Below are 19375 nucleotides of genomic sequence, written 5' to 3'. Positions count from 1 at the left end.
AACACAAGTCAGTGAGGCCTTCTCAGTGAAGACACAGAGGGAAGATACAATGTATATGTTTGTAAATTGGATAGGGTATAGCGATGAGGGAAAAATAAAACAGAGTGGCAAGATTTTTAGCCTGAGAGAACGGACAGAAATTAAGTTATTATTAAAGGGTGCTAACATGGGAGAAGAAAAATGGCTTTCTTTTTTGGACAAGGTGAATATCAGACTTGGAATCGAAGCTAATTTCTGGGCAATTAGCAATTTGTGGTTCTATTGTAAAGAGACTGTTCAAAATGTATACTTAAAAGTAGATAACATAGAGGTAATAGTCTTAGTTTATTATTGATGAGTTTACTCTAGGAATGGATGTAAAATTAATTAATTCAACAAAAATGCAGGTGCCTTTCTATGTAACAGGTTCTGTGATGACCATGGGCATATAGTGACAAACCAGGCAGGCACAGTGCTTGCCTTTGTGACACAGAAGGCTAGGGCTAGGAATTTGGAAGAGAGGAGGAGGAAGAGCAATAGAAAAGGAGGAGAGAGAAAGATTAATTGCTGGGAAGAAAAGCCACTAAGTATTGACAAGGATAGATTCTGCCTCCAATTTTATTTCACCCGGATAATATTATGGTGTCATATCTCCATGCAAGCCTTCAGTTGAGAATATCAACATAATATTAAATCTTTATCAGCTTTATCTTAAAACAGTACAAGGTGGGATTGATGGAAACAGACTCATATTTTCACATATATTTGTCTTTGAGCTTCTTTGTCTTTGTTTATATCACAATCTGAGTTTTACTTCTGTGTGTGTGTGTGTTCTTGTCTCTTTCTCTTGTAAATCTGTTGCTCTAGGCCTATCCTTTTACTCTTTTTCTCTTTTCTTACTAAATTATATAGCTGATGAGCAGTATTTGTTATAGACAAGCAAATGAGGAGTCTGCATTTCTCTCTCTTTTTTTAAATTAACCTTTAAATTAACCTTTATGTGGCCTTTTTTATGGCTTAGGGGTCCTTGATAAACACTCAGCTCACTCACCTCCAGTACAGTAACATAGATAGGAGAATTTCAAGGTGCTTTTAGTGGACATGAAATATGCTTGTTGCAGACTGAGAAAGCCTACTTGTTTTTGCTTGCAATAAAGGTGTGTTTGTATGTTGACATCTTTTATCACAGATACAATTATAAGCATAGAAAATAGTTTAGGTCCATTGAGGCATAGATGGCCCATGTTAGAAGTTTCCTATAGTTTTAAAATTTGTATGTTAATTCTGTGACTAGCAAGGTAAACATTGGTGTGGTACCTAAAATGAAGAAGTGTCACTTTGCATCATTGTTTCCCAGTCACTGTGCCATGTGTGACCTCACAGATAGATTGCAGGAACTTTGTGGCCTTGGATCTGAAGCAGGCCTTTGGCTGCTCTCACCTGTGTTCAGTTATCCTCATCCATCTGGTACTTTTGTCTCTCCCTCTTAGAATTATTTTCATCAATATTCTTTTCCAAAGAGTTCCCAACAGCCCACCCCCTGTCATTTTTCTAAGCCTTTTTCTTCTCAAACCAACTTTATTAGTGGTCTACATACCTTGGTATCTAAGTATTATTGAAAAAAAAAAAGTTTGGGTTTACAAATACACCACAGACTGAACTGATAAAAAAGCATAAAATTACCCAGGTTGTTCAAACATCAAGTGGGGGAGAGCTTGAATCAACGATATCTAATGTGTCCATATGCACATTTCGCTGGTGCCACCAGTGAAACATTCTGTCCTAACTAGGATGGTCCGACTGTTTTGCCCTTCTTGGCCACGTTTTGTCACTCGCTACTGCAGTTGATTAGTATGCAATATAACCCTCACTCTGGTAGCTTTCTGTAGCACAGAATTCATGATTTAATATAAAAATATTCATAGTCTATGGCCATGCCACCCTGAACAAGGCCCATCCCGTCTGATCTCAGAAGCTAAGCAGGGTCAGGCCTGGTTAGTACTTGGATGGGAGACCACCTAGGAAGACCAGGTGCTGTAGGAGTAAAAAAAGAAAATATATTCACAGTAAGGAGTAATATATCCAGAGAGGCAAGAGTCACTGATTTAAGACTTTTAATGAATTGAAGAAAACTACCAACAAAAATCATTTGTCTCCAAACCATTTTTTTTTAATTTAAATGGTATTGCAAACATTTTTTTCCCCTAAGATATTGGATTTAAAGTTTCCTATGACATATAACTCTTTATGTGGAGTATTGCAGTTTTAAATATGGCTCATCCTCTTTGCTTTTTAAAATTTTTACATATTGGTTAATCCTGAGCCAATAATTAAACCTGTGTAATCATCTGTTAAGATCTGAAGGAATGTTGAGTTCAGTTTTTTAAATCTTTTCTGGAACTGGATCTGGGTTATATTTCAAAGTATCAGCATGAAAAAAAGCTGTAGAGGACAAACCATCTCAAACTCCTAAGCACGCTTGGCCTTAAACAAGGAAAGTGTGGTTTTGTTTTTATTGTTTTGCAGATTTTTTTACTTTTGTGAAATCTAGAATATTTAGCTTTATGAAGATCCACTTACTTTTCATGATTTCAAGTCTTTTATTACATGGTTCTTTGTATGCCTTCTATCTGTAAAGAAATACTGTCATATTTTGCAATGATTAAACTCTTTAACTTTGGCCAGATTAAATTTAAAAACACTGAATTAGATTTCAACTTTGAGGTCTCCAATGTTTAATATTTCTTCATAGTCTCTTTAAGACTATGAAGTCTTCCTGGCTACACCTATGTCCTAGAGGTTTAATTCTGGATCTAGACTCTGGGTTCAAATCCTGGCTTTTTCAGTACTACCATTCTGTGCCTGTTCCCTTGACAGTTAAACTAGAAAAAAATGAAAGTTGGATCTTATAGGCTTGAGGTGAAAATCAATGAGTTAAGTTAGCTATGGTCACTGTTCTGAATTGTCTGATGATGACCTTCTTAACCCAGGAATGCCAGATGAAATGATTAATTTGTACATGACAGATATTCTTAGGGGAAATACAGAGCCTACCTGGGATGTCATACACACTCATGTCAGTCATTGGCATTTTGGCATTTATACATCCAAGAGATGAAATAGGTTCCAGCCCCCATATTTTGGAATATACATATATGTGTTTTAACTCATCCCCTTCGCCCACTCCATTTTTTCTTCGGCTCCACCTGATTTCTGAAAATGTCGTGAGGGAGAGTCATCACATAGTTTCTTCTCCTTAGCAAACAGACTCTTCTTACCCAGCTTAATTAATAGCTTAACTTTTGGCAAGTGGTAACACATGGCAGTTAAATCTGGTTTACTATTGTTGTGTGTCTTGTGGGGGAAACAACCTAATAACACTTTGTATAGCCGTCAGCAGTCCTTGTTTAAGGTGTGTTCCATAACCTGGAGCCTCTTCATCTCACTTCCTGTCAGGTCAGGAGCTCCTTAAACCATCTCAGAGGAGAGGTATTGTTTGCCTTTGCTTCTAGTCAACTAAAGATAATTTACATTATCCCTAGTGTATTTTTTCCCCTTAGGTTCTTTTCTATTGTTATGACTAACCAAAGTAATGCAAATTTCTAAATGTTCTAAACATAGTTTCTTCCTCTGTGCTGTTACTACATCACTAAACTAACCCTGGTCCATGGGAATTGAGACACATTGAATGTGATTTTATTTAATACAAATGAAGTTTCAGATCATCCAAGTTGATTTTTTAAAATCTATTCATTTGATGGTCCGAACAATTTAAATCAAATTTACTTGATTTAAATAAGGGATGTGCCTTCTAGAAGCAAGCTGTGTAATGTTTTGGACTCCCTAGTGTCTATTTTCCTTATTTTTTTAAGTCACTTTGGAATTTAGCAATTACCTGTCCCCTCTGGACATGCTGTTCCTTTTTTGGAGGTGGCTTTCACCTCCTGTCACTCAACCAGGGAAGTGCTTTCTTGGGGCCATGTCTTCCTTCCCGTAGCAGCCTTTTTGTGCCTTCCTGCAGATGGCCCCAAGAGAGATTGTGACACATTCCTTAGCATCGTGACATGTTCCTTAGCATTCCTTTCTAGCATCCCCTATGGATGTGCTCACTCATTCCATCACACGGCCTTTCAATTCACTGATTGGTGAGCAATCAATAACCAACTGAGCCACTTTTCTAACTAGGTTGCAGATATGTGGCCAGGTAGGGAAGAGTCACCTTGAACAGGAAGCAAGTCTTTACCTGGTCTTAGTTCAAATGGAAATGCTATTGAACCAGAGACTCTGACTGGACTGCCTTTGTTCCCCTTCTACTCCATGTCCTTTCTTTTTCTATGCTCAGCTGTGTAAAAAAAATTCATTCTGATGAACTTGGCTCAAGTGAGCTACCATTTCCTAAGTGGTCAACAAGAGAACACAGGCCTTGAATCTGGCCGTCTCTAGCGTGAATTGCCATTATTTCTCCTAATGCTCCAGCTGCTCCAGTTTCTGCTGGCCCTTCAGATCCAGTTGCCGTTGTTTCCTCTGGCTCTTCAGTTCCAGCTGCTGGTACTTCCTCAGGTATTGGTGCTCTGGCTCTTGCTCACTTCCCAGCCTTCCAACTTGGACGTGCTGGGGGAAATTGACCACTGCTGCTGGATCTGGATCTGGCACTTCTTTTGATTGTTCTCAGAAATTACCTCCACAAGGGGCTTAGTCCTCCAGCTTGGGGTCTTCTCTTTGGCTTTTGGTCTCTTATTTCGCAAATCTAATTCTGCCATCCTAGCTTCTTTAATGAGTTTTCTAAAAATTTTTTCGTTCTTAATTCCATTAATATTGAGCATTTGTGAATTGCTTGGTAATGTACCAGCCACTGACATTTTTTTTCTCTTCGGCAGTCTTACTAATTCATTCTATGTATTCTAATTTCCTTAAATCCATGGGCTATAAAAAAATGAAGTAAATATCATGCCAGCCTTCTGTGATCATGGAATAATGGCAAGAGAGGGGCTTTAGAGACCATTTAGTTCAACCGCCTTATTTTATATTCAGGAAATCCACGCCACAAAGGGTAAAATGACTTGCTCGAGTCACACAACTTGTTGGTAGCAAAACCAGAAAACGTAGAACTTTGGTTTCTCAATTTCACATCCAATGTTTTGACTCTTTCTGGTGAGGGGTTAATTCTGCGGATCCTACTGTAGATGCTTGCCAGTAAGTTTTCAAGTGAGGAGTAAAGTGCCTAGTTATGTAAGTGTAACCAGGAGCGGGAGTCAAGGAACAATAAAGTCACAGAGCCACTGGGACTCAGGGAGCTACATGATCATCAGTTTGTCTTTAGTTTTGTTTTTGAATAAATGGTTGGAACAAATCCAGCATCCTAAAAACATGCCCTATGAAAGAGGTTCTCAAGTTCTAGTATAATACTGAATAACTTGGGATGCTTATAACAAAATTAGACTCAGGCCTGTCTTGTCTAGACCTGCAAACAGAATCCTGAAAAGTTGGGCTTGGGTTGTGTGATTTCAAAGTTCTCACGTGGTTCTGGTGTGCTTTCAGGGTAAGAACAGCTGCTGTGGAGTCTAGCAGTGTTTCTTAAAGGGGGGCATCTGCGTAAAAGCTATATTTCTGGGCCCCCCTCCTCAGACCTACTATCCTAGAGTTTCTGGGGATGGAGGTCATCTTTAAGCTCCTTGATGAGCATCGTGTCCATTAAAATATAGAATATCGATCTAGAAGGCTTTATGTCATTAAGCAAAAAGCCTAGAGCAATGGCTTTCATGTCTCTTGTTCGTGGCCCTCGGAAAGAAATATATAGTTCCATGATTCAGCAAACCCACAGAACTAAAACAAAAGTTTCACAAGTCAATACTTACCAAGTTCAGTGAACTCTGATATTTTCCATTTAATCCATCCTATTTCATTTTTTAAAAGTAGGTCATCAAAACTTACTAAATTGATTTTAAAACCCTAGCCCACTGTAGTTTGAAACACTGAAGACCGAGATGTACTTGTCAATTCTACCTATCGCAGTTTTTAATCTTTTCTCTCAAATTCCTCTATTTTTCGCAATTACTCTCGTGAAGCCCTTAAAACCTGCTGGGGTTGCTTGCCCATGAGGAAAGTCCACTTTTGTCACAGTCATACAATACTGCTACTGTGAAAAGTGGACTGCCCTTGTTCTCTAGACACGGGAGAACTTGCCAACTTTACAGTGCAGTTAATGGCTTGTATCAATCACACTGCAAGTAGTAGAAAACTCAACCATACTAAATGAAATTTTTTAAAAAGAGAATTATTTGCTCATTGAACCAGCAATCCAAGAGTAACTTAGTTCAGGTGCTGTTTTATTCCAGCTTCAGACAGTCACATGGATCCCCACAAGTCTGTCTTTTTCTGGAATGGCTCCGGAAGTGGTCAATTCAATTCTTTCTTCATTAGGGCAGCAGGCCCCAGCCACACAGTGCCAGGCTGAGTTGAGAAAAGAAAACTCCTGCAGACCAAGCACAAATCTCAATTGTGCTGATTAGACCACATACTCTCTCCTGAGCCAATCACTGGGGTCAAGACAGGATACCGGAGCTACAGGTGGGATTGAATCTCAGGCACACCGTAGTCTTCCCCTTTGTCTCCATTTCCTTAGTGGTAATAAGGCTTTTCTTGCTGCTTTTCACACCTGTGGAAACCAGCAGAGTGTCCTGAAGTCCCCGATTTAAATCTCATGTGCAGGAGCCGCTGTCAAAATCAAGCGCAGACAGCGCTCAAGGGAAATGAGAGTTTAAATAATTAGAAAGAATTGATTAAAATTCACTACAGGATTTTACTGGTTTTTAAATGAAGAGAAAGAAATCCTATAGTTAAAGGTGACCCAAACTAGGCAATAACTGTCGGCATTCACACGTGTAGTGAAGTATGTATAATCTTCCCTGGTGTCCTTTAAATAGACTACGGGCCTGAGTCTTTTCAGGAGCCATCTAAGCACAGTCAGTGCCTAAAAATATCAAGTGACCACTAACACATTAAAAGTTATAAAAGTTAAGTACAAAAGTTAAATCTGGCAAATGAAGCCCAGCTGATGCTATTGGCTACCTTTCACGATTGCTTTATATACTGCTTAATGCCTTCTCTTTCTCAAGCCTTTTGTTATGAAGCAGAACAGAAATACTTTCTACTAGGGAATCAGAAAGTAGACTGATAGTTATTTAGTAAAATAATGTTGATCTGTTAAAATGGAGATTTTATTCTTTTACAATCCAGCATGGAGAAAGAATGGTGAAATAATTTTAACTATTCCAGGTTCTTGCCTACTTTGAAAGAGTTTAATGTAAATAAGAAATTGAATCTTATTTTTTTCCCTCGATAATAGTATCAGATTCTCTACTTTGTCACAGATTGCTCCCAAGTTTTCAAAGATACATGCTTTAAACAGGGTACGATGATTCTGGGCTGTACATTCCACCCTGGCAACCAGCCTGCCTAATATTTAGATTTTCTCAGCAGTCATGTATGCATAGAAAATCCATATCCAAAACATTTTTTGGTTTTTTTTTCTATAAAAAGGATATAAAATAAGTGCCTTAAGGTTTGTATTATTCTCTTAACTTGGTCTGTGATTTTGCATAAAAGCTTTAAATTCTCCCTCCTAAATTATTCTCTTCTAACAATACGCCCATTCATTTCTAATTTTCTAATTCTTGTCTTTTGAAAGCTATAGCATTTTAATTACTTATGGAAACTAATTGGTCTCCTATCCTTGACAGTGACTTTATTAAGGTATGATGTTTGTAATGAAGTTTTTTATCTATATTATTATATTTTGGTTTATAGTGTGGCTCGATCTAAGAACCCAGTCTACCGTTGAGATTCTTAGTAAAAGAATTCCAGGAAATAATAATTTTGTCAAGGTAAGAAATCTCTTCAAAAGTATACTATAAGAATGCTTGTTTAAAGAAGTACAAATTGGTAGTTACAAAAAATCATCATGGGGATCTAAAGTATAGCATAGGGAATGTAGTCAATAATATAGTAATGACTATGTATGGTGGGTACTAGACTAATTGGGGGGATTACCATGTAAGTCATATAATTATCTATGTCTAAGCACTATGCTGTGCACCTTAAACTAATATGAAATAATATTAAATGTCAACTGTAATTGAAAAATAAAAAATAAAAGTAAAAAGTCAAACCCGAAAAAAAATGCTTGTTTAAAAAAGTTTATAGAGATTTCACCAGCGAGACTATTCAAGCCTTACATCTTATTTCGCAATAGTTATTTGATAAAATTTATAGAATACTTCTCTGTGAATAATTGAGGACAACTCAAGTATTTACCTTTCTGTCTTCCTTATCCTACGGTGGATCGGAGGACTAATATTCCAAGGTTGATAGGCTAGAGGGGATTATAAAGTTTCCCTGTTTTAAATCATACTTCCCAGGGGGTACTTCCTGTAATTCAACTCTGCTTTCCAAATTCATTTTTCTGTTTTCTACCATTCATCAAAGCAAGTTCTGGGTGCTTTTTAATTTTTAGGCATCTAGATTTAGGGAGAGAAAATAGAAGACATTTTATTGAACTCTCCTTCTACCTTCTTTATATGAAGATGGCTAACTAAAATTGCCAGATTTTCAGTCTTTATATAGATTTCTCTTCAGATAAATGTAGAGGGAATTTTTGAAAAAGACAAGATATTTCTCTTAGCAAGGTCAAGGCCAAATTCTCCTAGTATCCAAAAGGAAGTTCTGGTTTTGGGTTTATCTCTTTTACATTTGCCAGCGGGACTCTGATGGCAGTTTCTTGTTCTTGGTTCTGAAAGTGATGTTCAAATCCCATTAATCACAGCAGTTTACCAAGGCCTTCCCTGCCCTGAGCTGTACAAATAACCAAGCTAGTCCTGAATATGCCCTTACCATTTTCTATTGTGTTCTCTCTGTCACCCTGCCCAGCCTTCACCCCCACCTCCAGCTATACTTTGCTTCAAGGGATTCATGTTTTTCTCTCCATTGCCATTTTAGGCAACTTGTACACTTTCTATCTAAATCATGAAAATGAGATAGATATTACACACTAATTCACACTATTAGCGTTGTGGGATGACGTTTGGTCCTTCACATCAAAAAATATTCCCATTAATTATTTCTTTTCATTATTTTTGATAATTGATTTTTTTTTTCCCCTAAGAAAGCTGGAAAACTATGAGTTAAGGTTCTTAACTTATAGGTTGCATTAAAACAGCGGTCCCCAACCTTTTTGGCGCCAGCGACCTGTGTTCCTATCTAACGCCTAATGATCTGAGGTGGAGCTGAGGTGGTGATGCTAGCGCTGGGGAGCGGCTGCAAATACAGATGAAGCTTTGCTTGCTGGCCCTCCGCTCACCTCCTGTTGTGTGGCCTGGTTCCTAGATGGCCACAGATTGGTACCAGTCCACGGCCCAGGGGTTGGGGACCATTGTTTAAAGTATGAAATCCTTGGTTTGAGTTCTCTTACCAAGGGAGATAAGAAGGAAAAAGGTATCACTTTCTGTAGTCAGTTGATAAATGAGGAGACGAATTGGGAAGAGGAAAGAGAGTTGCATTATTTTGAAGTATGTATTTTTTAAACCACTTTTGTCAGCCCTTATAAATAAATTTGATTCTAAATAAATTTGATATTTAATATACAAACAAAAGTAAGTGTTGGACTTGATCCATTCTCAAGGAAGATTGATAAGCCTGCATATGTTTCATTATTACCCTTTAACCTTTATTCAGCCTACCCTCCCTTAGTTTAATGTATCTGCTGAATTTAGGGCAGCTACTTTCTCACATAGAGCAACTCTGTGTTGTTTTAACGTGGTGTGTCTTTGAGCTCTATTCACCACTAATTTGATATTATGTTATTTGAATATAAATGTGTAAATATATATTTATTTATAATATATTTTTACACATATAAATGTAACATTAAGTCATGTTTTAAAACAAAAGTTTCTGGTTATGGTCATTAGTTTATGATTTCATATACTCTCTGATCATTAATAGTTTAAATATCACTTTCATGGAATATAAAATAAAAAGCAGAGTTTTGGACCGAGTTAATACTAACTCACCATAAAAGTTAACATCTACATCTTCACTATCTAGATTACAGGGCGTTGTGTCATTTAATTTTCTCTTTTACCTTGCTACGTGGATGCTCTTTGAACTGCAAACATACCACTCTGATCTTTGCTCATGAACATGCTTTCCCATGCCATGAGATAGGAAAAGTATTTTTATCTGTAATACTGAGGGATTGTCTTTAGGGCCATTGAATATTTTGTGATTTGTTGAGTTTCTTGGTTTAGTGTTTTGTTTTATTTTAAACTGTTATGAATTTAATTTCCCTTTTTTAGTCCAAGACAGGCCTTCCACTTAGCACTTACTTCAGTGCAGTGAAACTTCGTTGGCTTCTTGACAACGTGACAAAAGTTCAAAAGGCTGTTAAAGAAGATAGAGCTCTTTTTGGGACCATTGATTCATGGCTTATATGGGTATGTTACAACAGAATACCTGTATCGAGAATTTTTTTCAGAAATTTTTTAGACTGCCTTGCCTACTATCTGTTTTCTACTAAGAGTTCAAAACTTTTTAGTTGGCGACATTATTCAGAAGCCGCTGAAGAAATAGCAGAACATTTCAGCTTCCATTCGAGCGGCATTTTTGCCTACTTCTTCTATTTTTACTTGCCTTATTTCAGTAAAAATGGAGGATGATTACAAACCACATTTCATATCTATTCTCTTTAGAATAAGTAATTTAGATTATTAGTAATTGGTAATCTAGGTAGTCTTTCTCTCTTGCTTATCATATACTTTTCCACTAGCCATTTCTGAGAAAAAATAACTAATATGATAAAACATTAGGCTACTTTTATTATTCGATTTTAACGTCATATAGCTGTTTTTTATTTAATTGAGCCATAAAATGCAAAATCACAGTGGAAATTTCTGATATGTAATCTTTTTCCTAAGCCGAACATGGGTAAGTAAGTAGAAGCTAACATTATAAATATTTCCCAAATATATCTTAAAAGTACATGTTCTCTCTCTCTCTCCCCCACTTCCCTCCCTCCCTCTACCCACTCCCTCTCTCCGCCACCTCTGTTATCTTTACTATGGGCATTTTCAAATATACCCCAAAGCAGAGGGAATAGTATAACATACCTCTACAACAGTGAGCCAACTACAGCAGTCAACTGCGGCCAACCTTGTTTCAACTATACTCACATACTCTTTTATCCCACAAAATTATAAAGCAAATTCCTTACATATAATTTCATTTGTAAATATTTTAGTATTTTTCAGCATTCAGGGAGCTTCAAGGGAATATTGCCCCTATTCTTACTGGCCAGATTCACACAGCAGGTCTTGAGAACCACTCTCTGGAAGCACACCACACACAACCCCCCAACACACACACACACACACACACACACACACACACGCACGCACGCACGCACACCAGTGCTAGCCCAGGGCAGGCTGTGCTTTGTACTCATGACCAGCAGTTTTCATACATGTCAGCCACAGTTGAAATAGTTCTGACAATTGCCTGGAACCAGAGTACGGCAGGATGTTGGAACTGTGAGCTGCAGGAGACTCAGAGGGAACACATTTGGCTGTGCCTCCCCACGTGATATCTTTTCTCCACTTTTGTTCATTTCTTACCTCATTGCTTCCACATAAAAGAAAGCAACAGTACTTCCAGTTCTGGTCTGTGGATATTAACATTAGAGAGTTTAAAACTCTGCTTTCAAGGTATGTGCTTGGGTCAGTGCACGCACAGCCCAATGAAAATTATTATTCCAAAACCCCAAAAGAAACAATAGCAGCACCAACAGAGTTCATTCAGCAAGATCCTGAGAAGGCAGACATTTCAATGTTTTTCACTTTGCCAAGTTTAGTAAGACTGCATTTTCCAAAGATAAGAGGATAAAAGCTAAACTGATTTTTTATTTAACTATCAATGAACTAGAACTGTACTGTCTAATATGGTAGCCACTTAGCACTTGAAATATGGCTTTTCCAAAATGAGAATGTGTTTGAGTGTAAAATACACATCGTATTTTAAAGAGTTAGTACCCCCAAAAAAGGAGTAAATGAAAGATACAGTATTATTAAAATTAATTTATACTTTTTAAATGTAACTACTAAAAATTTTTAAATTTACAAATGTAGCTCACATTATACTTTCTATTGGACACTGCTGGAAACTAGATAATTAAGTAGTTGAAATATTCTATTCTCCTGCTTTATATGCTCTGCTGCCAATTATGGCCCGTGACAAAATATAAATTAAATTGCAAATAAGTACAGAGTTAACATTTCCCTTTTATTCTGTCTAGAGTCTGACAGGAGGAGCCAATGGAGGTGTCCACTGTACAGATGTAACAAATGCAAGCAGGACGATGCTTTTCAACATTCATTCTTTGGAATGGGATAAAGACCTCTGCGAGTGAGTCGTGTTTGCCCCTAAGAATAGTTATTCAAGTACATTACCTATTTATAACCTAAATCTTATTTTTTTCAGATGTCAGCGGAGTACCAAACTGTAATTGTTGGTATTTCAACTACAGTATACAAGTCTGTGTTGAGTATTCTCTTAAGAGAGACTATTGTTGCACATACACTAAATATGCCGAATTAAGTAATTGTTTTGATTATTCTCTATGAAGATTAGGTTCCTTTAGAAAACTGCTTTGGTTTCTGTATGCTTTTTATTTATTATTGATTTGTTTGTATAAAATTAGAATGTTAAATATCTAGTCATACAACTCTTCTGCTGGCTTATTTATTTGTTACTATTTAATTCTATACTCAAATCCATCCATTTGCTAATAGTTATTTACATTTTTTTTTGTTTTTAAATACATATAAATGTTTCCAGATATTTACTTAAAATAGCATTAAATACTCAATGTTATTATTTTTCAGATTTTTTGATATTCCAATGAAAATTCTTCCAAATGTCAGGAGTTCCTCTGAGATCTATGGCCTAATGGTATATACATTTTTTTTTTTAATTTAAAAACTTTGCTATTCAGGATTTAAAAGTCAGTTGTGTTAACGTTTGATAGTTTGAGAGTTGTAACATTTTTGTGAATGTTAGCGATATGTAAAATAAGAATTTAATATTGTTTAAATAGTTGTAACTTAAAAATCTTAGTCTTTCTTACCAATTGATTTTACATTTTATAAACTTTAATTGGCTTTTCTTTGAGTACTATGCTTTCGAAGTATTAACTGTGATAACTCCAGAGGGTGGCAGAGGAATGTTTGAGTCAGTTTACTTCTTTTAATCCAGATAACTAGTAGTTGTGGTGTCTGCCTTTAATTTATAGGAGAGTCTCTTCACCTTTTAGTGGTGCTCTTTTTCCTGTTGAATCTCTTTTAATGGCTAAACCATGTTTTATATTAGATTCTTTGTCAGCCTGAGTAAAACTTTAGCAAAGAAACTGAAAGCAAAGAGTCTGCTTCTGATTTCTGATTGCTAATTAAACTGAGTTCCATAATGGACATTTTTACTGTTGCTTTCATTGAAACTCAGAGAAAAAGTAGTTTGAGCAAAAAAATGTGCTTAGCATCGAGTATCTCTGATTACACATCAGAGGTTAAAAGCTCTAGGAGAATCTGAACTGATGTTTGAGCACAAAAATCTTGAATTTATAATAAAACTTAAGAATACATCTAAGATAAATTGCAAAAAATATTTAGATATTTCATGGCAAATATTAGAAACTCCATGTATAGAGTTAATAATAACAGAGTTGAACACTGCGTGCTCTGGATAAAACTTGGGCAAGAATTCTTAAATGTTTCATTCATAATAAAGCCATTTAAAGCAACATGGAATTTTTAAATAGCCACTGCTTATCTATAGTAAAAGTGTTTTGACGATTTCATAGCTGTCTACAAACTGAGTTGGATCAGAGGGGAAAAAAAAAACTATTCTTGAGAAACAGTTTCAGGGGATGGTTGAAAAAATATTTAACTGGCCTAGTTTTCTCTTGCATTTAAAATATTATGCTTCTGTCCCCTTTTTTCCCCCATGCCGACTATAGAAAATCTCTCATAGCCTGGTGAGTAGGTTGCCCACCAGTTATGCTACCCATTCGTTTGAAAAAGAGACAGTGAACTTCCATTTCGTTTTAAACAAGCAGAAGTCCATTTATCAAACAGATTAATCTAGCATCTCCATGACCCTTTGAATTATTATAAGCTCTAGTCAAGTTTTAGGGTTTTTTTTTTAACTTGATCTTATCTGTTTGTTTTTAAGTTTCCCATAAAACTGAGAATGATGTTTCAAAATAAAAGACTAAAGTAGTTTCTGGCATGAGCAATTCTGATGTCCCCATTACAAAGTACAGTTGCAAATGTGCTTTGGGCTTTAGCATGATAAGGAAATTAAGTGTAGTTTTTAAATGTCCTAGGAGTCTATTTTGACTAACCTTTCAGACCAGTTAGTTGGAAATGCACTGTCACTTTTTCTACATGCTTCTCCAGAGGACAGTTCCCAGGAATCCTCCAGAGACCCATCCCCATGAAGAAAAAGGAGCGCTTCCCCATGCCTGACCACACATAGTAGATCCTGCTGGTAGTTTGATGATAAAGTCAGTAGTATAAGCAAAGACATCTTTTAATATTTAAATATACTAAAGTATATAGCTTCTAGGTTTCCTACTAGTTCACTTTCAGCCCTACCTTTATGAAATTTACCCTTCACTTAATATCCAAGTTCACGTTTTCTAGATATATATAGTACATAAAAATAGCAGGCCTTGAATTAACAAGAAAGCATGGAAGAAAGGCCATAATATCTGCTATTAAGGGTGTTTTCTATTTTGTCAAGGGTTTCTACATATAGGCTCTTATTTCCTTATCATCCGAGACATATGAGGTAGCCTCTATTCTTACCCTCACTTTAACAGATAGGGAGCCAGAGCTCTCGGAGGCCCAAGACTGGCCCACAAACAACTAGCTGACTGAGGGTCCAAAGCTTCTGTTTGATGCTCTTCCTAGTACAGCACATCTACTTCAGAGATCACATTTCTTTCTCCTAATCCCTTAATACAAGTTGCTTTGTGTTGGTGTATTTTTTCAAAAAAAAAATTTTAGGGTAAAGTACACCATCAGCCAATTAAATCTTGTTTTCTTCCTGGAATGCTGGCCATACTTGATCAAAATAAAAACCACTATTCATGATATAAATTAACTCTTGCTTATCTAAACTCGAAGAATGATGTTGGCTACGAACAGTGTTGTGTTTCTTACTTGGCTACCTGAACACTGTTGTGTTTCTTACTTAAGAGCAGTTTAGATAGAAAGAATAGTTAGTAAAATATAGCCTTCCAAAATAAATAAGTTTCGTGCTGGTTTGGTAGCTGTTTATATGTTCGCTTTAAAGGATATGTTAGTTTTTTTAGTAATGACATTAATAGCGAAGAGCTAATGGACTTCAGTGTTCGTGTAGCCCAGGCCCCATTTTGTAAATAAGCAAATCAGGCATAGAGAAGTCTCAGCAGCCTGCTCAGTGGCTTAACACTAATAACCAGGGCTAGAGCCTACCTGACTCCCAGTTCAATGTTTCATGTTCATTCCCCAATGTCATGTCTTTTCTTGTCATTCTAAGATACTTCTAATATTTGTCTCTGAACCACTCATGTCATTGAAGCACTTGCTTTGTCTTGTCTGCCCCACATGCTCTGGCATGTTGCTATTCACGTTCATTCCTGTTGCAACTATGTTAGTAGAGCCAATAGTTTGTGATCATTTATAATCCTTTTTAAATTTTTTTATTAGAAAGCTGGGGCCTTGGAAGGTGTGCCAATATCTGGGGTAAGTTTCATCACCAAACATCTCCCAGCTACCCACCCCCACTCCTTCTATGTTATGGCTTTCTAACTATATCTCCATCAGCCCCTTCCTAAACAGGAAAACAAGTAAGAGCAGCAAAATTGGCAGGAGGTCGGGGAACACAGAGAATCTTTTGAATAACTTATCTCTAACTCTTCCTTCCCACAATTATTATCTCATAGAGGTATTATCAAATGGGAAAATGGCCAAATGGAAGCATTGCCAAAAACATAAATCAATTCATTCCTTGATAAATAAAAAAGGAAAAGTAAGTCCTAGGCTCTTCCAAAAAGGAAGTTAAGAATATTATCTTAGTCAGTGTTCTTTATTATCATTTCTACTTTCAGTGTTTGGGAGACCAGTCTGCTGCGCTGGTGGGACAAATGTGCTTCCAGGATGGACAAGCCAAAAACACGTGAGTTTAAGAGACAGACCTAAAAACCAGTGGCATCTTGTTTGTTTTTCCCTTTGGTGCTTTGAATGAAGAAAGGCTTCTGAAGTTCATCTGGGCTTGAAAATCAATAGCTTAAGAGTTCCAATAGGAATATATAAATTTTCTGCCATTTGTTTTTCTTCATCTCCTTCAAATAAAATACATTATGTCATATATAAACACACTGATGAGGCCTGTGAAAACCTTAATATATAAAATTTAATATCTTTTCCATCCAGAAACTACCTTTTAGTGTAAAGTATTCATGCCTTTTTGGGGGACATTGGTGGGGAAGAGGAGAGGGCTGAGCAGAGGGGAGGAAGAGGATGATTTCAACTATAATTTTAACATATTATTCCTGCCCTAGACTTTCTCAGTATAACTAGAAAGCCATATTTTTGTGGGATTTTCAATGCTATCCTCGTGGTACTGCTTTCTCCCCATTATCTGGAGTTTCTCCTTTGACAAGAAGCAAAAGGAATGATACAAGTAGAGATTTGGTACCTTTCTCTCCTAATTTCATCTCATTACTACTCACACACGTAGAGTCTGTAACAAGCCCCATATCTAAAAGTAATAAGATTACTTCCACTTTAGGATGACAAAACAGATGCTTACAGAGGTTAAACTAGTAAGTGAGAGAAGCAGTCTTTGCACCCAGATCCATCCTATTCACCTTAGCAGGGGCTCTTAACCTCTACACTTTACTGTCCCCTGTGTGATCAAGATTTCATAGACTCAACAAGAGACTATCTACATTTAATTATTCTTTTCTTGAGGATTTGTTAAGTCTCCCATCAATGTATAACTTCAATAATTGAATTCTTCTTTTGTGAATAATGGAATAACTAACATTTTAGATTAAACATTCTTGTGATCTAGCAGGATCAGCAGTTCTCATGCAAGAGTGTGAGAGTTTTTTAGGGGGAGGGGAGGTAATGAAAATTCTTTGCCAGTCATGGTATCCTTAGGACACAGTCAAGAGAGCCTGAGTCAGCACAGGTCTGGCAACATATTCTTTGACTTCTGGATTCCAAGCAGCTAAATCAGGAGTCAAGAGAAATGATAGAAAACTGGGCTATACTACCCTCTTCTTTCCTCTTCGGTAGACATTCTAATGCTAGTAAGTCAGATGCTATCTCTATTTGTCAGGTATTTAACACAATACCCAATAAAATGGCCTGGTTTTTCTCTTTCTACTCTCCTCCCCCTTAAGCATTATCACCTAAGTCCTGAAATGAATTTAAGTAAAAGAGGGCTTCTTGAGAACCTCTGCAGCTGCTGCAGGTCGGAGGAGGGAAATAGCAAATTATAAGATCTTTGGGCTCATATTTCTCTTCCTGGAGGAGAAGAACACAAATATACAGTTAGTCACATTATAAATCAGAACTTCTGTGCCATAAGAAACTTTGAAGTATGGCTGTTGGGTTTCTAATGGAGGGGAGAAAAATCTCAAAAGATTATGTTAGTAATGAGATGTTTTGAGGAATGAACGATGTTGGCGAGTGCACAAAGATGCAGATAGAGGAATGGAAGACTTTGTTTAGAAACTATAGATATAAACATTCAGATAGAGAAATGATAGAAAGTAAGGCCAGGCTTCACATTGTGAAGCCCTAAATTTCAGAGTGAGGAGTTTTTTCTTGATAGGCAATGAGACAGTCCTAAAGGTTTGTGAGCTGGTGTTCAGAGATGACTTGGAGCTGTTCCTTAATAATATGGCAATCCTAGGTCAAAGTGAAGAGAGACTAGATGCAAAGGGGCCATGGAGGAGGCCATTACAGCGTACTCGCAACAAGGGCGAGGACTAATAAGAAGGATGGGGACAGAGAGGAAAGCTGTGGGTGGATGTCCATGGCACCACAGAGGGGCTAGAGACAGGAAGTAGTGATGAAGTCTAGTCACCTCGGCCCAGTGGTTAAGATTAGCCAAAGTAAGGAATGGGTCCAAGTAGAAGAATTTCTTTTTGGGAAATGTTTGTGGTACTGGTATGCTATATATTGCACACATTTGGAAATGTGGAATGAGTTCCATATAAAAGTAAAGATTTTGAATTTACCTTATTAGAGATTTTTTTTGAAACAATAGGAAAAGACAAAATTACCAAGAAAAAGTATACAGGTAGAGGAGATACTTAGGAGAAGAAGAGATACAGGGATGGAGAATTCAGAAGGATAGAATGCAGTTATTCATTAATGTGGAAATCCAAGGTAAAGATATTTAAGAAGGAGGCTTGGTCAGCAGTGCAAAACACTACAAAAAGGTCATGGAGGCTGAGAATAGAATAGATCATTGTTCATAGAAATTATGTCTTCAGTAGTGACCTATAAGAATGAAGCTTTAGTACAATGCTCAACATGGAAGCCAGGTTGCAAATGGTCAAATAGATATTGTGGGTAGGTAAAAAAAAAAAATAGGGACAGCAAGACAGAATGTACTTTACAAAAATATAATCATTCAGGCATGGTGAGTGAAGTAGATAACTTGTTAAGTTAACAGGATCATACCAAGTTTGGAGAATTTTCTTTGTATTTTTAATCATGGGAAGACCAGAGAATGTTTCTTTGGCATCTAAGCAGATAGAAGTTGTAAAATAAACAGGAGATAAGTGATGAGCAGAACTAAGTCCTAGGAGATTGGAGAGATTGGTACTGAGAATTCAGTTAATCTCTCCAAACCTCAGCAGGGAGTAAGTGATAGTTCAGAATTCAGTGGCAAGCCCATCTCTGTTTCTGGGTGGAGTAACATTTTAGATTGATTCTAATTTTTATTTTGGTTTATCTGTATTTTCTAATTTTTCTAGAATGGATGTGGATTATTTAAACATTAAATTTTGCTTGTAAGAAAGAGAACTTTAGATGTCTCCTCTCCCCAGAAGCAGTGAGTGTAATAAAGGAGGCCTTTTACCTCCTTCACAGCTGTGGCCAGGACACAATTCTCCATGAAGGATAGCAGGCAACCTTTACTTCTGTAGAGGTTAGAAGAGTCAGACATCTTTTTGGGATGTTTGAACCCAGGACAATCTTCAGAAAGGATAGATAGACCATATAAATGCTGAAAGTGTCATATATGTTGGATGACTGGGAAGAAAGAGTAATAAAATTTAAGAGGA

At 36.8% G+C, this 19375-nt stretch overlaps 1 protein-coding gene and 1 pseudogene across 4 annotated transcripts in view; both read left to right on the top strand.

Annotated features, from left to right (window-relative positions):
• The window catches only part of GK (glycerol kinase), a 67747-nt gene that overhangs the window by 24262 nt on the left and 24110 nt on the right, over window positions 1–19375 (top strand). For 2 of the 4 annotated variants that reach the window (XM_011385415.2, XM_011385417.2), the window contains exons 5-11: window positions 7786–7862; window positions 10332–10469; window positions 12323–12432; window positions 12912–12978; window positions 14039–14056; window positions 15777–15812; window positions 16178–16245. In XM_011385415.2, the coding sequence (XP_011383717.1) occupies window positions 7786–7862; window positions 10332–10469; window positions 12323–12432; window positions 12912–12978; window positions 14039–14056; window positions 15777–15812; window positions 16178–16245 (514 nt within the window). The remainder of the gene's footprint in view (window positions 1–7785; window positions 7863–10331; window positions 10470–12322; window positions 12433–12911; window positions 12979–14038; window positions 14057–15776; window positions 15813–16177; window positions 16246–19375) is intronic. The other 2 variants (XM_011385416.2, XM_011385418.2) reach the window with 1 other exon arrangement.
• On the top strand, window positions 1904–2022 carry LOC111733993 (annotated as a pseudogene).

This window comes from Pteropus vampyrus, unplaced genomic scaffold (genome assembly GCF_000151845.1).
Source record: "Pteropus vampyrus isolate Shadow unplaced genomic scaffold, Pvam_2.0 Scaffold714, whole genome shotgun sequence".
Taxonomy (NCBI): Eukaryota; Metazoa; Chordata; class Mammalia; order Chiroptera; family Pteropodidae; genus Pteropus; species Pteropus vampyrus.
The sequence above is the reverse complement of the archived record's forward strand: the minus strand, read 5'-3'. Positions and strand labels throughout refer to the sequence as shown.